Below are 23457 nucleotides of genomic sequence, written 5' to 3'. Positions count from 1 at the left end.
TACTATGCAGATATGGAAACTACAAAGTGATGATTGACCTTTTCTTATCAACAGTTCCCACATTTATTCAAGAAAGTATATACATACTGTCATCTAGTGTATAGTCCAAAGGATCTGCCTGTGTAGGGTCTGCCGGTAACTTTTTGTGCTAAAATGTAAAACAGTAAACACACAGATTACAGATTTGAGGCTTTAAGCAAAATGGCAATTTTGTAGCAGTACAAATTCTTGGCTTTCAAGTTTTGCAGATAAATCAAACACAAACTTGTGTTCTTTGGCATTAATTTTGTACACTGACACAAACAAGAGTGCCGCACAGACTGTCACAAAATATGCCCATCATCAAACTTGGTCTAATTCAAGGTGCATAATCCAAGAGTGCCTGGGGCGATTTGGGTAGTTATCTTACTTGGCCGTGATATTATGCCCACAAACATTGTCAGCAAGTTTGGTGAAGATCGGATGAAAACTGTTCGACTTACGAGTGCGGACAAGGCTAAATTTGCAGGGTTTCTTTTACTATATCAAGGGCCATAATCCAAGAGTGCCCGAGGCGATTTGGCTGGTTATCGAACTTGGACGAGATATTATGCCCACACATATTGTCAGCAAGTTTGGTAGCACTTGGATGAAAACTGTTGGACTTGGAGAGCGGACAAGGCTAAATTCACTGTTTTTTGAGGAATTCAAGGGCCATAATCCAAGAGTGCCTGGGACGATTTGGCTGGTTATCGAACTTGGCCGAGATATTATGCCCACAAATATTGTCAGCAAGTTTGGTGAAGATCCGATGAAAACTGTTAGACTTAGAGAGCGGACATGCTTTAGACGCTGCCCGCCCGCGGCTGCTGCCCCCATGGGTGTTCACATAATACGCCCCGCTCTTTCAGAGACGGGTGTATAAAAGTGAAGGGCCATTTACTGATGTTGGCAGAACTTGTGGCCTGACCCTACTGCTATAATTTCATTGACTATTAATGTCTACCTAAGCTTAACTGTATATAAATATATATATACACACGTATTACATGCAATAAAACATGTTTAAACTATACCAACAAACATAAAATCCATGAAAATGAGTCCCTCACGAATGTTAATTATTTCATAGTATGTAATAGTTTACTGTGATATTTTCTTTCAAACATCTTCTACTTGAAACTAGATATAATAATTAATTTTTCGTCCACCTGGCTTTAAAAAAAAACTAACTGTAAGATAATCACCTTGAGTATTATTTTTCTTTTAAGTTGTTCTGGTGAAGGTAGTTGAGTGCCATCTTTCTGTACAGGTTCTGTTAACAGCATGTCTGTAATATACAAACAACATAATGTTTACTTGTACCAACCAATGGTACACACAAGATTCCTCATGCTAAAACAAGGGCTGTCAGTGGACAGCGTGCTTGACTTTTCTCAGTGCTTGATAGTATAATATAAGCTATGAGTAAAACTATTAATCCACTTACTAATAAGCATATTCAAGTCAAAAGGGGCATTAATTCAGTACAAAATGCTGTTAAAAGGTGCTACTCTTTTTAACAGATGGGGTTCATGTGGTTAACAAGTATGCAATCAAATTTCAAAAGGCAATATCTCAATGGAGTTTGAAAATATTTAGGGTGGTATGCAAACTTTTAACATTTGTGCGACGCTAACGCTGACGCTGGGGCGAGTAAGATAGCTCCCCTATTCTTCGAATAGTCGAGCTAAGAAAGGACCATGAGGTTAATTCTAAAATTTTGGTTTCTGTATATTACAAAAACAACAGTTTTGTCAGATGAGAAATAGATCCTCCTATGCACTTCAAGCCTACTCTGTTCAAACTTAAGTTACAAAGTATGCCGAAAATATGTGAAAAATATCAAACAACTTTTAAAACACCGCTTGTAAACATAATTTCATTCTGCAAGTCTTTTTTGATGTGTTGACATACCTTAACAAATTCAAATGGCGGCTGAAACATATCCCTCTTTGAGAATTTTTCGTCTTTAATAAAACAAGTTTACAAGGTACTTTTGGTCTCTTCATGCCATTTTTAAAATATTTTAAAAGACCGTTTTTGTTTTTAAGTTACAGCAGTACACTCAGGCAAGATATTTCAACATTAAATAATAGACTTACCCCCAAATATATCTTTGAAAGCACTGGCCATATTCCTTTGTTGCCCAAGACTACAGTGGTTTTCTATTGATAAAATCAGGGGATAGCTGAAAAACATCACAGACATAATGTCACACATGTTGCCGGCAATTCAGTCTAACAACAAAATTACAAAATGGTCTCTCCTCTAAAATCTTCCCCTTTCTTGCCAGGGAAGCAAACACACTGTTCTTCATTTCAATTCTAGTAAAACATCAATGTAATGATGTGACAAACATTGCAAAGTCAACAAAATATCTAAATGCTTCAAACTGTGTAACATTTTTATCTAATTGACATTTAAAAAAAAACAATTTTAAGTTTTGTGTATTAAGTTTTAGAGATTCATGTTATAAGTTAATATTTTAAATCTTACACTGTAAAATAATTTAATTTCGTGGGCATGAAATTTCATGGTTTAGGTCAAAACGGCAATTTCGTGTGGATATAAATTCATGGATTTCAACTTTCGAACATAAAATGAATGGGAATTTTACTTGTTCGTTGGAATTAAATTTCATGGACTGACTTAACCACGAAATCCACGAAAATTAGTCCCCCACGAATATTAATGATTTCACAGTATTATCAACTCCTGCGGAAGCATACTATATGCAAGGCAATGACCCTTTCAAGTTTGTGGATACTCTGAGGATACAGAGAGAAAACTAAATGGCAAATGGACAAACTGCATGACAGTGACCTTGACCTTTGACTTAGAAACCTGAAATCAAAAAGGGTTCATAGTTACTGTTCTTTTTGTACTGAGGTCACTGTACCTTTGACCAGCTGACCTCAAAATCATTAAGGGTCATTCATTACATGACAATGTGCCTAACAAGTAAGAGGATTGTAGATCAACGGGTATTGAGCAGAAACAGTTTTTGCACAAGAAGTCACTCTGACCCTTACTGGCCTAATACTCAATAGGGGCTATTCACTGCAAATTAGCAATGTACCTGTCAAATTTGTGAATGTAAGGTCAAAGTGTACTCAAAAAGCAGAAATGGCTTTTTTTACTAACAGTCACTGTGACATTGACCACTGACTCACTGACCTCGTCATTCACTACTCACAAGCAATGTGTCTACTAAGTTTCAGAGTCGCAGGTCAAGGCATTCTTAAGATATTGTGCAGAGACCGTTTTCCTACTAAGTCATTGTGAACTTGACCTTTGACATACTGAACTTAACATCATTAGGGGTCATCCATAGCCAAATGACCAACAAGTATACCAAATTTGAGGATATTGGTTTAAGCATTATAAAGTTATTGACGGGAAACAAAACTGCTTAAAGACACATGAAATTGAATGGTTCCACAGTTTAACAAATAATAAGGAAGAAGTCTACCTATCCTTAAAAGAATAGACAAGAACAATTAAAAGGCTTCCACAATTTGGAAACTAAAACTAAAATTTCCATGTATAAACAGGGCAATTTACCATAAACATGTGGGCTTAATGTATACAGTAAACTGAGAAACAATCAGAATATTTCTGGCTTACTTAAATACTAAAGCTTCCAGAGATATGTATAATGCAGGTAATCCTTACAACAGACATGTTTATTCAATTAAGATCTTAATACTTTACTTCAAGCAGAAAACTAGTATTACACCCACACTGAAAAGGTGACAGCACCTAGAAACAACTACTCCAACATTTATGCAAGTTTTTGTACAGCCATTATCCCAGAGGTTGCTCAAGCTTTACTGCATCACACTGGTGGCAGTTTATCTTGAGAACATGGCTCATGCTGGTGTGGATTTATCTTGAGAACATGGCTCATGCTGGTGATGGGTGTAATTTGAGAACATGGCCCACACTGGTAATGGTGTATCTTGAGAACATAGCTCACACTGGTGATAGGTGTAATTTGAGAACATGGCCCACACTGGTAATGGTGTATCTTGAGAACATAGCTCACACCGGTGATAGGTGTTATTTGAGAACATGACCCACACTGGTAATGGGTGTATCCTGAGAACATCCATCACACTGGTGATTGGTGTATCTTAAGAACATCCATCATGCTGGTGATGGGTTTGTCTTGAAAACATAGCTCACACTGGTACTGTAGTATCTTGAGAACATCCATCATGCTAGTGTGGATTTATCTTGAGAACATGGCTCACACTGGTAATGGGTGTATCTCGAGAACATGGCTCACACTGGTACTGTAGTATCTTGAGAACATGGCTAACACTGGTAATGGGTGTATCTTGAGAACATCCATCACGCTGGTTTTGGGTGTATCTTGAAAACATGAATTATCAGGGCAGGGAGACTTTCTATAGCTGACACACACATCACAGACTTCTCCCTTGATTATTTTCATAATCAGAAGTTATGCTTTCCTTTCATTTAGAGCTATCATTAAAGGTGATCAATACCCTAAGATGCTGCTTTGATACAGGGAAAATGCTTTATTATTACCTCTGGCCTTCAAGAGTGGCTTTGATCTTGGACCAAATCACCTGGGTTGTACACTCTGCCAATAATTTTGATGAGGTTAACGAATGATGCTGGTTTTACTGGTTAAAAAGATTGGACACACACATTTAAGCTATTTAATCTAAGACCTCAAGAGAGTGACCTTGACTTTGGACCTAGTTGTCTTGTCTTCGTGAGGTTAATAACTGACCTTAGTTTAGGAAAATCTTCCAAGTTGTTTTGGCAATATGGAGCAGACAGAAATTTAAGCTATTTGACTTTTGACCTCCACATGTGCCTAGGACTAAGTGACCTGATTGTGCACTTTGCATGTCAGTTTGATGAGTTCAACAACTGAAGCTAAATTTATGAAGATATGGGGCAGACATGGATGGATGGATGGATGGGCAGACGGAGACAGATGCATGCTTGACTCAAATATAGCTCTTATATACATTATATTTTGGGGTATAACAAGAATCTTAGCAACTTCATCATGTTATGCTAATAACTGCATGTAGAAAAACCAATACACTTAAACAACACCATGACTACACTGCTAAACATAGCCCTAACCTATAAACCATATCTAATATCAACTACTGACAACGACAACACTTTACACTTACTCAGAACAAACCCAGGCATATTCCTTTATGACTTGTATTGCATCCAAGAATCGTATTTTGGACGTTAATGTATGACCGTGAAACACCAATGGGTGATTATCTGGACCATCCCAGCAATCCACTGTAAATTAGGTCAAGGTCAAAATAATTTAGGTCAAGGTGCATATATTTGACTGCGGTCACAGGGTTACAATATATGACAACGGTCACACAAGGCTGACAACTGATCACAATATACAAGCAAAATGCACAGTATCAAAATAACTATCAAACTACTTCCATACTCAAGCTATACTCACCTCGTAACCTCGGAAACCCATCAGAAATCATTAATTTTATGAAATAGATACAATGTCCACATACATCCATATATTCAAACACTGATACTGCAAGACTAACAATACAGTACAACAAAATGTCCAACCTATAACCACATAACTGAACAAAAACGGTGATAATCCCTTTTACTTAAACCACAGTACCAAACATATACATAGCAATAAACGAAAACCCTTCACAAAACAAATACAAGTAATTAAATATAATGATATATAATATTGACCCCACATGCTACAAAAAATGTAATAAAAGATGCAAACACATATTTACAACAGCAATACATAATCTTCACTACCTATTAACCTCAAATTCTAAAAGGCACGAAACAGCATTATACAGATCCCCAAATCTCAGATACGTAACTGCTATAACCAAATTTTTCTAAAGCTGTGAGTCACTTACTCTGAAACAGACCATGCATGTTCTTTGATAGATTTAAGGACGTCTAGAAATCGAATATGTGATGTTAAAGTGTGGCCATGGTAGATCTTTGGGTATCCATCTGGGCCGTCCCAGCAATCCACTATGGAATACAAATTAAAATAAATATATACATACACATACGCATTACATATTCATAAGAACTTGTTTTATTCAGTCTGTTACTGAAAAGTTTTCAGGATAATAGATAAAAAAATTATTTTTTAACTGCTGATACCAAAAACAATGGTCAAAGTGACAACATTATGCTGGTGCTCATCAAGCTATGGCATGCATCTTGTAAAGTGACTAACAAATTAATGCAAAATGAGTTGGCCAAACCACTTTTGTGATATCTGGTTTTTTGTTGTTGTTTTTTTTCTTGTTTAGAGTTACACCGACAAAATTTATGTCATATGTTGACATTTCCAGCTTTTGATGGTGGAGGAAGACTCAGGTGCCCCTCTAGACCTTATCAGACATTATTTCATCACAGGAGAGCACCTGGGTAGAACCTCTGACAACAAATAACCTGAGATAAAGATCAGTCTAGAAAAATACCAGATTTTGAAGGACGAAGTGTTCAAATTTAAATACTGATCTTTTATACTGTGTAACCAGTTTCTTAGAAAATGAAACTCAACTTTTTCTCCCCATTATTTCAGGCACAATCAGGCACTCAGTTAAGACCACTGACCTTACACTGTAAGGCAACTGGTTAATTGAATTTTGCATTGGAGTTAGTCACTTTTAATACTTTACAAATATTAAATGTATGATAAACAGAACAAGTCATGAAAACTACAGTAAAAAAAAAAAAAAAAAAATAAAACAAAATTTCAAATACAATATTTACTATAAAAATCATATTACACATATGATAATGTTTAATATACTTAAAATTTAAATTTATCATATTGTCAACCTAATTCCACAATGATGTAAATCCATTTTTGGCGTTTCGAGAAAAAACAAGTTTAATGTTTCGAAATGATATTGGCTCCGCAGACATGTGGCTTCCTGGAATCTCATTTTTGTCATATCAATTAGTTCTATAAAGATATAAATGAGCCACGCCATGAGAAAACCAACATAGTGGGTTTGCGACCAGCATGGATCCAGACCAGCCTGCACATCCGCGCAGTCTGGTCAGGATCCATGCTGTTTGCTTTCAAAGCCTATAGCAATTACAGAAACCATTAGCGAACAGCACGGAACCTGACCAGACTGCGCAGATGTGCACAAAATGATACCAAAATCTAATGTTGCTAAAAATAGACTTGCAGCAATTTGAAATTAAGCAGACAGTATCATACCCATAGCATACTATATCATTTCATATATAATCTTGCAAAATACAATATATATCATGCAGACAAATAATCAAAACATTAAATATCTGTTTATAGAAGGTCAGACTATATAAAGTGACCTTGACCTGCTGTTAGGCATTATTAAAACTAGGAAAAAGGTATACATGAATACAGACACTTTCATACTTTTATTGGAAAAAATGAGATGTGATAAGGTCTCTCAGAATTTGCTGAAAGTTTTATGATATGAAAGCGGTGTTTGGCAAAAACTTATAGACAGATAAAAATCTTAGAGGCCATGACATGATGAGTAAAATCCGCAACAAATAACTGATAATATGTTACTTCTGAATGTCATAAATAAAATTTTACATCAAATTTGGTTAAAGCACTCGTCTCCCTATACCACATAATTTTAATAAAAGATAAAAATAAATACTTCTATGATAATCAGATTACTTAATTATTCCTCTTTTTAAAATTCAACGTAAATCTACTGTTAATCTGCTAACTTTGTAGCAAAATTTATAGAAAATGTTTGTTTCAGTGTAAAATTAAAATATCTTTCACGAGCGAACACCAGAAGCAAAACTTTTACGAGTGCATAGCCACGGGTGAAAATGTAAAATATAACGTTTATCAGTGGAAGATAATTTGATCATACATGTAGAACAAATAAATTTTCTTTTTATTTCATATTTTGATTAATTTTACCCATTTCATAGTTTCTTACCAGTGACAAATATAGCTATTTTTCATATTTTTCACTTTGAAAACATTAGATACATTTCACTCTAAAATTTCGAAATTCACTGAAAAGCATGTAATAATCAAGATAAACAAATAAAATTTAATGTGTTTTATAAAGCAGCTGTACCTGTATAAAATCATCTTTAATGAAATAATGTCAATATTTTCATAACAAATGATTTAAAAACACTTCAATACATTTTAACTCTTTAAAACACGTAACAAATACAAAATTACCTGTTTTACAAATGCATATGAACATAATTATTGATTTATGAAGTGTAATATATACATACATTCCAGACATTTACAGCCCATTTTAAGACATCTGGCATATGCTTCGACTGATGATTCGCTGTAGAACTGGTCAGCTGTCAAGTACCTGTGGGAAAAATTATCTCAGAAATTACTTTCTGTTGTCAAATCTACACAAAATTTAGTTTCGGAATTTTCTGTCTTTAACCTGAATTTGTGTATTTCCCATTTTAAAGACAAAATAAATGGACATTTTACTTTTCCTTAGAATTTGATCTCATAAATTTGCACAATTGAATCTCCCATGGAATATCACTGATTACAGCGTATGCCTAACAAGCAGTATTTATACCGCAGATGGTTAACGCATGTTTTGTTTTATTTTTTTGTTGGGTTTAAGGTCACAGCAACAAAGTCCTATGTCATCTGGTGACTTTCCAACTTTTCATAATGGATACCCCAGGTGTCTCTCCAAGCTTTATTTTTGGCACAGCTGGCTCTCGGGTAGCACCATAGACCTTCAGTAAGCCAGCTTGCTAGCTTACTCTAATGAAAGAATTCTACAGCCCTAGCAAGGTTTCAAACACATAGGGGCTAGTGATGTGAAGTCAGTGACCTTAACCACTTGATCAGTGAGGACCCTGTTCAATCAAATACATTGTACACAAGTCATTCAATCAATGCAACAACTCTGTCACTTTCAGCAGAACAAACAAAATTAACAGTCTGCATGTGGTCAAAAATACTTTTAATTATTACCCAACAACACAGATCTAAAAAGAATGTTCAGAGACATCCTGTTGTTGTATTTAAAGAGACATCAACACAAGCTAGGTCACATGACTGTTCAGCTTTTAATAGTGAAAGAAATACTAATTCAAGTATGCACTGGTTCTTTGCATCACCAGCCTTTAATAAAATAGTGAGCCGGTTTTCTACCTCAAATAACAGAATTCTGCATCATAAGCCAGGCTTTGAACCGTAAAGGCGAGTTCAAAGTGATTTGAAGCCAGAGAGGCCCCTCAAAGATCTTGAACTACGGTAGCCCTAAAAGATCTCAGGGAACTTACGTGTTGTGCGATGAAGCTATCCAGTAATGTGAGAGAGGATGATTCATATCTTGATTGATTTTGTCATATCTTGCATCCCATATAGTGTTGTGTTTGGAGAAAAGGAAATCCAAGAACTGAAATAGCAAAAAACAAATTTACACATATATCAATGTGTTCAGACTTGTGACTATGCATGCACATCTCTTTAAAGCACTAAGTCTTTTTTCTGATATGATATGCTTGAGAAAGAAACTGACCACAGCAATATTTAAAACCATGCAATTTTAAGTAAGTCAGATATTTCACATACTGTAAATTTGATAAAGTAACTGTGTTTTTTTTGGTCTGTTCAATTTTCTCATCACCACAGTTCAGGTTCCTATTCAGATATCATTTCGAGCACAGGAAGGTATCTTGGTAGAACCACCAATTTCAGCAGCCACCTGAATGGCTTCCTCACATCAAGACCCTGTTTGTCAAAGCCAGCAACCATAACTATATATCCATCCACCTAGGCCCCTAAAATTTACATATGGTCCATGGTTCATACAGACCATTTGAGATGAAATTCAAGTACATTTGAGAGGCTCTAAGTACTTAAAAAAAAAATTCAAGGACTATTTTTCTCTAAACATCGTCTTCAAAACTTAGTCCCAACATCTTTTATCCATTATTTCCAAAACAGTGTTCTTGTTGTATTCGTGCCTTGTGTAAACTGACCTCTTAAGGTGTATGCCAAATTGATGAGAGACCAAACACAACTATACTCTTTCAAATCATATTTGATTTATTCCTTCAACAAATCATGTTACTGACAAAACATTTTTCAAGCCATTCTGAATGAAATTTACACAATTTTTTTTTTCGAAGTTCACATACTCAGGTTTTTTAGAGTTTATTTATTTTCAAGTCGTTTTAAGGACTAGCATCAGATTCAAGGACTTTTCAATGTCTGTACAAACCCTGGTTCTCAGTAAACTGAGCTATACATTCAAACCTATTCAGCCACTACCAACCTTTCAATGGTGCTATGTAACTCACCTCTGGTTCAGTAAAGAAAAGTCTGTTTTGAATTTCTCTGCCTGGATCTGCCAGGAATGACTTCATCATATCCTTCACTTCATTCTGAGACAAATTCTCCTGCAAAAAAATCAAATTTTGGCATTTATTCCATAAGCTCAGTTGTTAAAACGCAGGTTTGATTAGCAAATGATGAACTACCACTTAAAAGTTTTCAGTCTAAAGGTCACTATGACCTTGACCTTTGTTCTACTTACTTCCAAAATAATAGGGGCCATCTACTGACTAAAGGCAATAGTTTGAAGACTCTTTAGTTATAGAGAAATGGTTTTCAGCCTCAAGGTCACTGTGACCTTGACCTTTGACCTACTTACCACCCATCCCACTACAAAACAACAGGGTCATCTACTGATTGCAGCCAATCATCTTATGAAGCTCTTATGAAGCCTGATGCTTGTGAAACAAAGCATTTCTACTGATTGACCCGAACCAAATGGTCTACTAACAGCCAGATAATGAGCGAAACAATATGACCCTTCTTCTTCTAAGGTGGGCATCATAATCTTAATCTGCCTTATCATTTAAGGTTGCCATGGAAGCAAAATATTAAAATGTTCTTAATTTTCTCATGTTCAGCTGATTTTGGGATTTTTCCCCGTCTTAAAACAGATTTAAGGAAGACCTATCAGACAGAATCAACATTTATAAGACAATGTTGTGGCTCCATTTAAAGACAGTTTCAATTTATAAACAAATGCAATACTGAGATTATTTTAAAACTTATTTCACTCAATTCCCTTGGTAGACATTTATCCACAACTACTTCACTCCAAGTCAATTTACTGAAGACACTGTAAGAGACTTAGAAAACAATATCAGATCTAAAGCTTCAGATACTAATTGGATTGATGAAAAAGCAGCAATTCCTAAGAAAAGTTTAAACTATCACATTTAATTTCTCCGAAATCACAGGTTTCTCTGACCTAGTTACCTACCTTTTTTTTTATCAAATTTACTTTGGAAACCACCTTATGAAATTCTAAAGTCTCTGACTGTAAGTATTTTGGCTCAGGAACAAGACTGTCATTTAAGAGCAGAACTACATTGGATTGGGTATTTTACACACAGCTTTTACTATGTGACTTGATCGTTAACAGTATTATTCAGGTTTGTAGTGACTTGAGGCTGGTTTACATTTTGGGGAAAACTTTGTGACTGGTTATATTTTGGGACAAACTTTTTGACTGGTTACATTTTGGAATAAACTTATTGACTGGTAATATTTTAGGACAAACTTTGTGACTAGTTACATTTTGGGACAGAAATTTGTGACTGGTTACACTTAGGGACAAAATTTGCGACTGGTTACATTTTGGGACAAATTTCGGACTGGTTACATTTTGGAACAGAAATTTGTGACTGGTTACATTCTGGGACAAACTTTGTGACTGGTTACATTTTGGGACAAATCTCAGGTTGTATTTAAGGTTGTTTTTAATTGATGAGCTGCACTGTTCACGAAGACCTATCATGAATATCTCTGGATTTTACAGTATTGCGTCTGCTTCTGTATTCATACATACACTCTTCCAATATATTTTACGCCAGAAACAGACTGAAATGACACTACTGCATTTTTTTTTTCAACAACTAGCCACAGACTAGGTAATTAATTACTTTCAACATTGGAAAGATGCCTTATATGGTCTGCAATAATTTCCAGGAAATCACAAAACATTGCTCAATTTATAAAGCAAAAGACGCAAAGTTAAAGGTCAAAACAAATCAGACAACACTGTTACTGACAGACGACATCTAACCTTTACATATTGCTCAACTAATTATAAACAATTTCCTTTCTTACAATTGCTTCACACTAGAAACTTCAATTCTGCAGACGCAACACATGAACTTTAATACGTGCGAATCTAAGTCTACTTCATTCCCGTGCCTGTTTCCTACCTAGCATCAATTCTAGACAATCTATCTGATTCGGGATGAAAACTCAATGTGTAACAGATGAATAACACTTTAAACTAGGAATGACATTTGCCGTTTTCACCAAGAAAGCATCTGTCTAGATTTTTCAACAGCATTCAGATATAATCTGTGATCAGTAAAAAAAAAAGTTACTTTAACCAGTCTGCTTTGCTGGGTGATGTTCCAAAAAGTTTCTGATTTTTTTTAGTTTCTTCACCAGAGTTGGAGATGGAGGAGGAATTGACTACCATAAAGTAGTCAGAGAGATTGCCATCTTTATCTTCAAACTCTGTGACTGGTATTCATTGTACAATCCCTACTGAGCTAAACCAAAGCTTCTTTACTATAAGCTGGTCTGGGATTTGGTCAGTATTTCAGATTTTTAAAAGTTGCTTACAAAAGCTGGATAGGTGCTTTTTTTCAATACTGTTTAATATTCGTGGGGGACTAATTTTCCTGGACTTCGTGGTTGAGTCAATCCACGAAATATAATCCCAATGAACAAGTAAAATTCCCATTCATTTTATGTTCAAAAGTTGAAATCCACGAATTCATATCCCCATGAAATTGCCGTTTTGAACAGAACCACGAAATTTCATGCCCACGAAATTAAATGATTTTACAGTACTTATGATACAACATTTTAACAATCAAAGGCTTGCTTTCAGGACTGGTCTATGAAAGGTTTTTTACTTAAGAAATAATATATAACAGAACCATGTCATCACATACCCAAACAATACAAAGAGGTTATATGCCGGCAGAATAATTATACATGTGGTGTAGAGAACCAATATGTAATGCTGAGATATGTTATAACCTAGTTTTGTTAAATTATATCATTTCGATTTTAATACGTCTTAAGGGTAGACAAGTAGATGAAATAAAATAGCACTATTTCATCGAACGTGTATGGTGCAAAATATTGAAGGCAAACATGACATCAATGTGTAACATCGTTTTAACAGCGTTTTATTTTCTTTTAAAATATATGGCAGGTAACACATCCAGCTGAATGACCTAGAAGGGATTGAACATCTCGTGAGTTATTCTAAGCGCCTTATACACAATATGTGTATATGACTTATGTACATAGCTGTTGTGTTATATCATTTTGATTCTGGAACGTCTTTTATATAGATCAAATGCTGTAGCACTCTTTCTTGGCAACTGTATGGTGCAAAATAATATGTCAGTGTGAAATAAACATTGCCGTTTCAATGGAAACGTGCGTGGATTTTTATTATCAGTCAAACAAATATAAATGAGCCGTGCCATGAGAAAACCAACAAAGTGGGTTTGCAACCAGCATGGATCCAGACCAGCCTGCGCATCCGAACAGTCTGGTCAGGATCCATGCTGATCGCTTTTAAAGCCTACTGCAATTAGAGAAACCGTTAGCAAACAGCATGGATAATGACCAGACTGCGCCGATGCGCAGGCTGGTCTGGATCCATGCTGGTCGCAAAGCCACTATGTTGGTTTTCCCATGGCACGGCTCAAATGTTGTCTACCTTTTGTTCCTGTGTAATAAACTGGTGTAGCTTTTCCACACTGACAACTCTGCAATAAATACATGTAATCAGATGATATATAGTATTTAAACACTAACAATCCTGCTTTAAATACATTTACCAGGGTATGGGGACTAACACTACTGGTCCCAAAAAGATGTCAAAGGGCAGAGTTCACACACCCACTGGCAAATGTACATTTTAAGCCTTGCAGTACCTTCTGAATTTAATCTAAGACATGCTTCATATATTTTTTTCTTGAAATTCTACAAACAAAAATATCTTTAAAATATTACAACAGCCTAACTCATTTTGTTCTTTCTAGTATTACCCGAACATGGTGGAAATGAACATCTATTTATAGCATGTTCAATGTTAATTTTGAATTAATCTGATTTAAAACAAGCAGCAAATCAATTTTAACATACATCGCATTAAAAATATCCAAATTAGGTTGACATTAAACAAGAGTTAAGTCCCTTTAAATGACCACTGAAATACAGTTTTCCCTGTGCTTAAAGACTACTTCTGAACACAGACCACCTGGATTTAAAGACTGCTGATTTTGTTTCCTGTTTTAACATTCAGAGAATATTTTAATCTGTAAAAATAGACCACCTGCTAATAGAGACCAGCTTTTTGTCTTTCCCATTATTTGTTAGTTTGTTTTGGGTTTAACGCCATTTTTCAACAGTATTTCAATTATGTAACAGCGGGCAGTTAACCTTACCAATGTTCCTGGATTCTATAACAGCACAAACCTGTTTTCCTAACGTTACTGCCACATGAATCCCCACATGAATCAGAGGCAGAGTAAACGACTTCAGACACAAAGTCTTTTATCAAACTGTCATGGGGAATATATGTCGCGTTCATGGATCAAACTCAGGACCCTGCCATCCATAGATCTGTGGTGTGGCTTTTGTCTCTCCTAAGGATGGTCTATATAGAGAGGCTTGATCGTACTCTGTTCATGAATGAGGAAGAACTGTGAAATCATTTTTATTCATGTATTTCACGCTAGGACCGATGCGCAAATTAAAGACCGCGCTATTATTATTTTTAATTTTATTTTTAATTTCTAAAATTGAAAATGCGCGAATTAAAGCCCGCGCAGTCCATTTTCATATTTGCGCGAAATTTCATGCCAGCGAATTTAAATGATTTCACAGTATTTAAAATAACTACCTGTCATTGTGTAGCTTCTTCATGTACGTACTGAAGTATTCATCAATTATCTGCAAAAATATTATATAACATTAATTTATGTATAATAAGGTTCTTACTAACCACTTCAAACAATAAAGATTTTTTCACAGGCTTCTTATCCTCTTACTAAATAGACAGCAATTAAAACAAAAACAGCATACATCAAAACACACTGATTCTGACCATCACATGGCCAATAACTGATTTGTTATTTTCATTATACATGTAACTTATTACTGGAGTTGGGTATATTAAATTAACATACAAAGGGTAGAAGTTTAACATTTAAGTTTGTTTGTGGAATATGTCTTTTTTTAGTTTATACATCAATATTTCTAAAGGAATCTGACTGCACCTTTTCAAATGTTTTTTTTCTTCTCTTTTTATCATTGAAAATAGATTTTCTCTACACAATTTAAAAGATTACTTCCTCTTATGAAACTGTAAAATAATTACCTTACTTAAAAGGGGAATAACTCTTCAAAATTTCAATACTATACATTGCCACTGAAACAGTTTACACTTGGAAAAATGTTTTGTGGCTTTTATTCAAGGATCTCTTTAAAACTGTGTGTATGCACTTTAAGCTCTTTCCTTTATTCAATAACTCATTAGAAAACTAATTCAAGGATCTCTTTAAAACTGTGTGTATGCACTTTAAGCTCTTTCCTTAAGTCTTATATAATAGACGCATCATTTGAAATCATATGTAAGTTAGCTACCTAAAGAAGGAAATGCACTTTTATTATTGCAAAAATGAGTACGAAGTTTCGATTATTTGCATACTGCTACTGCTTCTGGATCACACTCTACAGTTTTGGTGCTTCTTGCTTTTATCCATCACTCAATTTAAAAGCCTCAGCTTTGTGTACTGATCAAATTGTAATGTCTGTCCACTGTCAGGGACAAAATTTCACATTGAAGAATATCCATTTGAGCCGCACCATTAGAAAACCAACATAGTGCATTTGCTACAAGCATGGATCCAGACCAGCCTGCGCATCTGCGCGGTCTGGTCAGGTTCCATGCTGTTCGCTAACGGTTTCTCTAATTGCAATAGGCTCTGAAAGTGAACAGCATGGATCCTGACCAGACTGTACGGATGAGCAGGGTGGTCTGGATCCATGCTGGTCGCAAATGCATTATGTTGGTTTTCTCATGGCGCGGCTCATTTAAATGTTACAAAATGTAGTCTATTTCAACACTGATTCCTTGCTCTGGGTTCACAGTTTAGAACTTTAATAATTCCAGACTAGAGGCAACTGAAATCAAGGAACGCCATCCACCACTCAACAGCGATGAGGACCTGGAGTAACGTCCAAGTATATGACATTTTTCTGTTGTTATGTGACATTACTATGTCACATGACTTCCAGCAAATAACACAAGTCCTCTGATGAAGACCATGAGATATGGTTGAAATACTCAAACATCTCTGTTTTTGCAGTTATTTTTCCCAAAACTTTCTTGACTGTATATAAAGAAAAAAACACTAGGAAAATGTGACAAAATTATCCTTTCTGTAGAAACTATTCTGTGCAATGACTTCCTTTTTTCCCCCAAGTTTTCCCTGACCTGAACTTGAGAAAATATTGAGAGAATGAATCTTTTCTTCATATGTACCTTCCTGAAATATTATACTGATAAAATAAAACCATGCTTCTGAAGGAAAAAGAATTGCGCAATTAACATGCCGTACAAAGAAAAAAAATCAAGTTTTGTTGAAAAAGACATGCTTTAACCTTTACCCTGCTAATTTTCTAAAATGGACTGGTCCATCATTCAATTTGAGCAGTACCACTTGTTTATCAAAGGGGTGTTCACTGAAAACTTACTGACTGAATAGCGAACAGTGCAGACCATGATCAGCCTGCACAGATGTGCAGGCTGATCTTGGTCTGCCCTGGTCGCAAAGGCAGAAACACTTGCAGCCAGCAGGCTAAAGGTTAAAATACTGCAGACAGTAATTGAAAAAGATAAAAGAATTGCACGATCGGAATTGGGAGTTTACAGAATAGGCAACACAGCAAACACTGATTCAGGATAACATAAAAACAAGTTATCACAAATCTGCTCAAATTGTTGCCATAGCTACAGTATACATTGCTCTAACTTCTGCTTAATTTTAATGACAGTTTGGGACTCCTAGATTTCAGCTGTTAAGATTATAGTTTAGTAAGGATACTGTTTGATGCAATTTTCCTAAGTTCTGTCTCACTGTGCTCGTTTTGGCTGATAACCTTTGTATGAGACAGAGTGGCTTATCATAAATTCTACTCTACTACTGGTCTTATGTTTGGTTCTCCTTCTAAATACTGTATTATCATGGTACTAAATACTGCAAATTTAGTCATTTTGAAAATCCTTGAAAAAAGATAACATTTTTGTTTCACAAATTCATGCCCCCAACAAACTGCTGTCATGGCCAAACTAAACATAAAATTTCATCAAAAAATAAAAGTAGACTATTTCAGTATATATCTACGGTCATATGACTTTCAAATTTGCAGAGAAAATGTGAGCACTTTCTAAAAATGCAAGAACTAGATACATGTATTAACAGATTACAAATGTAGAAATAACATATGAGCCCCGCCATGAGAAAACCAACATAGTGCGTTTGCGACCAGCATGGATCCAGACCAGCCTGGGCATCTGCGCAGTCTGGTCAAGATCTATGCTGTTCGCTAATGGTTTCTCTAATTGCAATAGGCTTTGAAAGCGAACAGCATGGATCCTGACCAGGCTGGTCTGGATCTACTCTGGTCGCAAACGCACTATGTTGGTTTTCTCATGGCGCGGCTCAATTATGTTTAAAGTTCAAGTGAACATATTTCTATCCTATGCATTTCTAAATATGGTCCGTAAACAAAGAAACGTCCTACTACACAGAGATAATCCAGAGATGAAGCACAAAAAGCATTTATAGTGGTGAACTTAATAAATTGTTGAGAACATGTCTGGAAGTTGTTTCATGATACACTGTGTTGAAGCTTGGCTGCAGTCAGAGACCCTGATAATAAATTAAATCAACTAAATGAGTATAGTTTCTACAAGCATGTGCTCAGACCAATAGAGTGATATTTTGGTAAAAAATGTTTGTTGCCCCTCTAGTGTATTTTGCTGGAATATGACAGCTGATTTTCGCTGGAGCTTTTTTCAACTGCTTTTGGAAACAGGGGCAATAACTCTTGGCTGAGCTGGGATTATTTTCCAAACAAAATGTCTCAAGTGATGAAGAATAGGAAGAATATATGAAGCGTTCTAAGAGTTCTGCAAAACTAAAAATTCAAGTTTTTTTTTAATATTCTTTTAAAGAGTCAAGGAACCGTAACTCCATCAAAAATCTTTCAACTGAACAGTAGTTTAGCATAGATTACTTGAAATTCAGACAGGACAGGATTGGACCTACAACACAGACAGACAGACAAAGACAAAGTCAAAATATACTGTTAGAAAATTATTACTACCACATATTATATTAGGACAATTTATTAGGTTAAACTATCAAATACTGATCAGCTGCTGTAAAATGTCTAAATGTCCCAATAATGTCTTAATGTCCCAATAAACTCAGTAATATCAGATAGGGGTTTATAGAACATTAACAGCCTGGTATGAGCGTACAGAGGTAGGCACTTTCTTCATTTTGATGCTTAAAGTCTCCATACATACCCTGATAAAACATACACATATATTTGTTAGAGACTTTTAACATCGAAATGAAAGATATAGGTATGAAAAGCAATTGGTATTTATACATTACCACCTGAGGAATCATATGAAAACAAAGTAATATAAATCAAATATAAGACTAATCTGGGAGAAAATGTCACTTTGATTTAAAACAGAAAGATGTCACCAGGCTTTTGAACTGTGAAATGCTAGAACATGTAACCTTTAAGTTAATCTAATTATTTGGAAATAAAACTGTCAAGAAATTTCTGTTAAAATACAATGATGAAATTCAATGTGGGAGACATATAAAAAAAAAAAATGAAACACACTTTTATGCAGATTGCTTTAGAATATAATATTTCTACTGTCTTATTCATCAATTCTGTAACAGGGTTATTTCAAATTTTCTTCTTAACCCAATGTTTCATTGAAAGTATAATAATCTGAAACTTGTATGAGAATCTAAATGCAATAGAACAGTCACTCTGAACAAATTTTGAGTCCAGAATAGCTCAAGTTTACTAAGGAAATCTAATCAAGTTAAAAAATAAACAGACTTTTATCTCTCTAAGACTATTTAACTAACATTGTTATAATTTTATTATGTCCTAAAGCTGTCAGTAACCTGAAAAGAAACATATACCCCACTTGATGATGTGTAGGAGGCACATGGATATATTATTTCGAATGCTTTGACCATGACCTTTGACCAAATAACCCCAAAGCCATTAAGCGTCATCTACTGACCACACAACTATCCAAAGAAATATGGCAGCCAAAACATTTTATACAGACAAAACCATTTTCAGTCTTGAGGTGACTGTGACCTTGTCCTTTGGCCTACTGATCCCAAAAACAGTATGGATCATCTACTAACTACAGGCAATAATCTTCTGAAGTTTGAACACTGTAAGTCAAAGCTTTCTTTAGTTATTGTGCAGAAACTGTTTTCAGTCTAACAGTCACTGTGATATTGACCTTTGACCTACTGATCCCAAAAACAGTACGGATCATCTACTAACTACAGGCATTAATCTTCTGAAGTTTGAACACTGTATGTCAAAGCTTTCTTTAGTTATTGTGCAGAAACTGTTTTCAATCTAACAATCACTGTGACCTTGACCTTTGACCTTCTCATCTTAGGAAGATTGACCATTGTGAGATCAAGCATTCTCTTGTTATTGATCAGAAACCGATGTACTGACTGACAGAAAGACAGACCGCCACTAAGAAAAACAAGCAAATTCGATGAATTGATATCCCCAGCCGAAAGGGTTTGTGGTGAGGAATGGCAAAAAAATATATCCGGCAAAAAGTTAAGGATGTTAATAAGAAGCAAATAATTTCATTAGTCAAAATCAATTTAACAGAAAACAAATGTTTAATTAAAGAGTACATAATAAATGTATGATACTTTGATCCTGACTAAAGAATTTATTTTGAATGGGATATGTTTACTGTAATAAGCTTAGCTTCTAAAATTAAATGCAGTTAACTGAAATGTGAGCTTGAAGTTTAACTGGAACGAAATATTGTCTTTGAGTGGTTTGGCACCAGGTGTTGCTGCTTAACATGTACATTTGAACTTAAAAGAACAGAATGTCCTTAAGAGAACACAGGTAATATATCTTGAATATGGCTGAGGGCAAGGTTTGTGCAGTCACAACTTAACATGTTGAAGGTTTGAACATTAAAAAAAAAAAAAAAAAAGGAATGGAAATATATATATATCTATATAATATAGATATATGTATATATTTATTTCTTTAGGGGGTGGGGGTCAGGGAACGGGAGAGGAAACAAAATTTCACATGTTGATTATAAATATTGATGGAAAATTAAAAATGGAAAAAAAAACAACAAGAGGGTCATGATGACCCTGGATCGCTCACCTGACTAATATGAGCTACATGTTTCAAATGTCAAACTGATGATTTTTAGAAATTTTTTGGAAGATTTTCCGATGTACAATCAAGTAACCCCTGGGGCGGGGCCAATTTTACCCGGGGGGTCATAATTTGAACAGAGTTTGTAGAAGTCTACTAGGCAATGTTACATATCAAATATCTAAGATCTAGGCCTTCTGGTTTATCTTTAGCAAATTTATGAAGATTTCCCTATGTACAATCAAGTAACCCCTGGGGCTGGGACAATTTGACATTGGGGGGGGGGTCAAGATTTGAACAAATTTTGTAGAGGTCCTCTAGGCAATGCTACATGTGAAATATCTAAGCTCTAGGCCTTCTGGTTTATTTTTAGAAAATTTTTGAAGATTTTCCTATGTAAAATCAAGTGACCCCTGGGGCGGGGGTCATGATTTGAACAAATTTTTAATGGTCCACTAGGCAATGCTACATGTGAAATATCTAAGCTCTAGCCTTCTGGTTTATTTTTAAAATTTTCTGAAGATTTACCTATGTAAAATCAAGTGACCCCTGGGGGGGGTCATTGCATGATTTGAACAACTTTTAGTAATGGTCCACTAGGCAATGCTACATGTCAAATATCTAAGCTCTAGGCCTTCTGGTTTTTGAGATGATTTTTTAAGATTTCCATGGCAAATCAGTGACTGGGGTGGGGTCAACTTGACCACTCATGTTTAAAAATTATAATGTACACTAGAATGACATGCAAAATTTAATGAATTCTAGCCTGGAGTTTTTATGAAATATTGTTTTTAGAATTTTCAAGGCAAAGTGGAAGTACTATGTTGTGTGTGTGCACATCCACATTTATGCATAAATGTCCTGAAAAGATCAAGAATTTAGATGAAATTTCAAAATTAGATTGCAGAATTCACAAATATGTGATTTAGACACTAATCTAAAGGCCAGTAACTCTGATGTTACTAAGAAATCTGTATGAAACTTGTGGTGCCACCATACCTATAGTGGCTGCTAAAATTTTTGAATTAAAGGTATTTTGTTTCTAGGTCAAATATATCAAAAGTATATGATGCAAAATTGCCATTTACTAAGTACACATATAGTTAACACTAGAAACTTCTAAGAGCCTAATCTTGTGTTACTTAGGCAATCTGTCGAAACTTGAGGCCCCATAACCTCATAGTGGTGAACATGTATATGAAGTTTGTTTGAAAAAAATCTAAAATAAGGAATGATTTTTTTTTTTTGGCGAGGGGGGGTGGGGGTGTGTGATCAAGGAATCGGGGTGACCAGGTGTGGGTACACAACTTCACATGTTTACAATAAATGTACACAGAAAAGAATGAAAGAAATTTAATGAAATTCTACCAAATGTTGTTTGTTATGTACAAATATGTGGATTTTTATACAATTAAAAGGCAATAACTCTTAATTTACAAATAAATCCGAATGAAATTGTGTGTACACAACCACATTATGGTGATCTAAATTCTGTTTAAGTTTCATAGTTCTAGGTAAAATATATCAAAAGTTATGATGCAGAAATTGCTATATTTATAGTACCTTATATAGTTAACAGTAGAAACTTCTAAGGGCCATAACTCTGGTGTTACTTTGGCAATCTGACTGAAACTTGACGGGCCGCAAGAACTCATAGTGGTGAACAAGTATATGAAGTTTTAAATAAATATTCCCAACCATTTCCTAGATATGGCTCCGGACGGACAATGCCAAAACTATATCCCTCCGACTTTCATTGGGGGATAATAATATACCCCCTCTTCTGCAAAATTGGGCAAAAAATCCTACTATTACAGTAGGATAAAGAAATTATGTCGTAAAATGTACCATTTTTGCCTCTTGAAATGTGTGGTATTATGCCAGCATGAAAAAGCAGTTTTGGTCAATTTTTACGCCAATGATTTCGTTGGAACATCATACTTACATTAGGCACATGGATCAGGTAATGATACAGTTTGATAAACTCATCCAGGGTAATCTCCCCTTTCCTGTTCAAATCAACACTCTGAAAAATTAGCCGAAATATACTTTTATATCGTCAGATTCAAACCATCTTTCTAGCAAAATGTTACTATCTGGTTTCAAGTTTTGATTTGTCTTATAAGATGTTAATTCATACTGACACAAGTTAGGTCAAACTGCAACTTAATAATTCAACAGTTAATAAATATATGGTTAACTTTTCTTACATTCTTTCAGACGGAACCACGGACCTCAACAAGCTAGATATCTTCTTGTGATGAAAGAATTATACACCAAAAGCCGTGGTGACAGGGAAATGATTCCATCAGTAAATAATCAGTATAGTTACAGCCAACAATACATACTTACTCCAGTTACAAGAGCTATACAATGATAAAGTGTAGCTGACTATTTGAAACTGTTCCACATAATACCAGCTTTAATGAAAAAGCTTTACCCAAATTTTCTGAATTGAAAAGACCTCCTTTTGTTGGAAATATGATGTTGATGACTAATAAAGACTTTGACATTATTCAGTATAACAGTTCTTGAGAACCTTGCTTACATGCAAGAACCTCCTTGCTAAATTGTGAGCTACAGTTATGAAACCTGCCATACAAAGTTATCTCATGATGCCAAATATATGTGTCAAGTTTTTGAAAAATTTCAAACAGTCAAGCTAAAATTTATACTTAACTTTAATAATTATACATCTGATCATGGTTGAAACCAAATGTAACTTTTAAAATGCTCACAGTAGCTTCTTGTGAGAACTAATTTTCATGCAAAAAAACAAAAATGCTAAATCAGAGAAATTAATCCCTCATAAATATATCTGTCTTTTTTTATCTACA

General features: G+C 35.0%; 1 protein-coding gene across 11 annotated transcripts in view; it reads right to left on the bottom strand.

The window, feature by feature from the left end:
- The window catches only part of LOC123550511 (1-phosphatidylinositol 4,5-bisphosphate phosphodiesterase gamma-1-like), a 139773-nt gene that overhangs the window by 67592 nt on the left and 48724 nt on the right, over positions 1-23457 (bottom strand). For 10 of the 11 annotated variants that reach the window (XM_053545784.1, XM_053545790.1, XM_053545789.1 and 7 more), the window contains exons 5-14: positions 22564-22646; positions 15036-15086; positions 13848-13896; positions 10375-10473; positions 9352-9467; positions 8323-8408; positions 5946-6066; positions 2124-2209; positions 1227-1309; positions 88-148 (exon numbers count right to left, since the gene is read on the bottom strand). In XM_053545784.1, the coding sequence (XP_053401759.1) occupies positions 88-148; positions 1227-1309; positions 2124-2209; positions 5946-6066; positions 8323-8408; positions 9352-9467; positions 10375-10473; positions 13848-13896; positions 15036-15086; positions 22564-22646 (835 nt within the window). The remainder of the gene's footprint in view (positions 1-87; positions 149-1226; positions 1310-2123; positions 2210-5945; positions 6067-8322; positions 8409-9351; positions 9468-10374; positions 10474-13847; positions 13897-15035; positions 15087-22563; positions 22647-23457) is intronic. The other variant, XM_053545782.1, reaches the window with a different exon arrangement.

Source organism: Mercenaria mercenaria, chromosome 6, assembly GCF_021730395.1.
Source record: "Mercenaria mercenaria strain notata chromosome 6, MADL_Memer_1, whole genome shotgun sequence".
Lineage (NCBI taxonomy): Eukaryota > Metazoa > Mollusca > Bivalvia > Venerida > Veneridae > Mercenaria > Mercenaria mercenaria.
The sequence above is the reverse complement of the archived record's forward strand: the minus strand, read 5'-3'. Positions and strand labels throughout refer to the sequence as shown.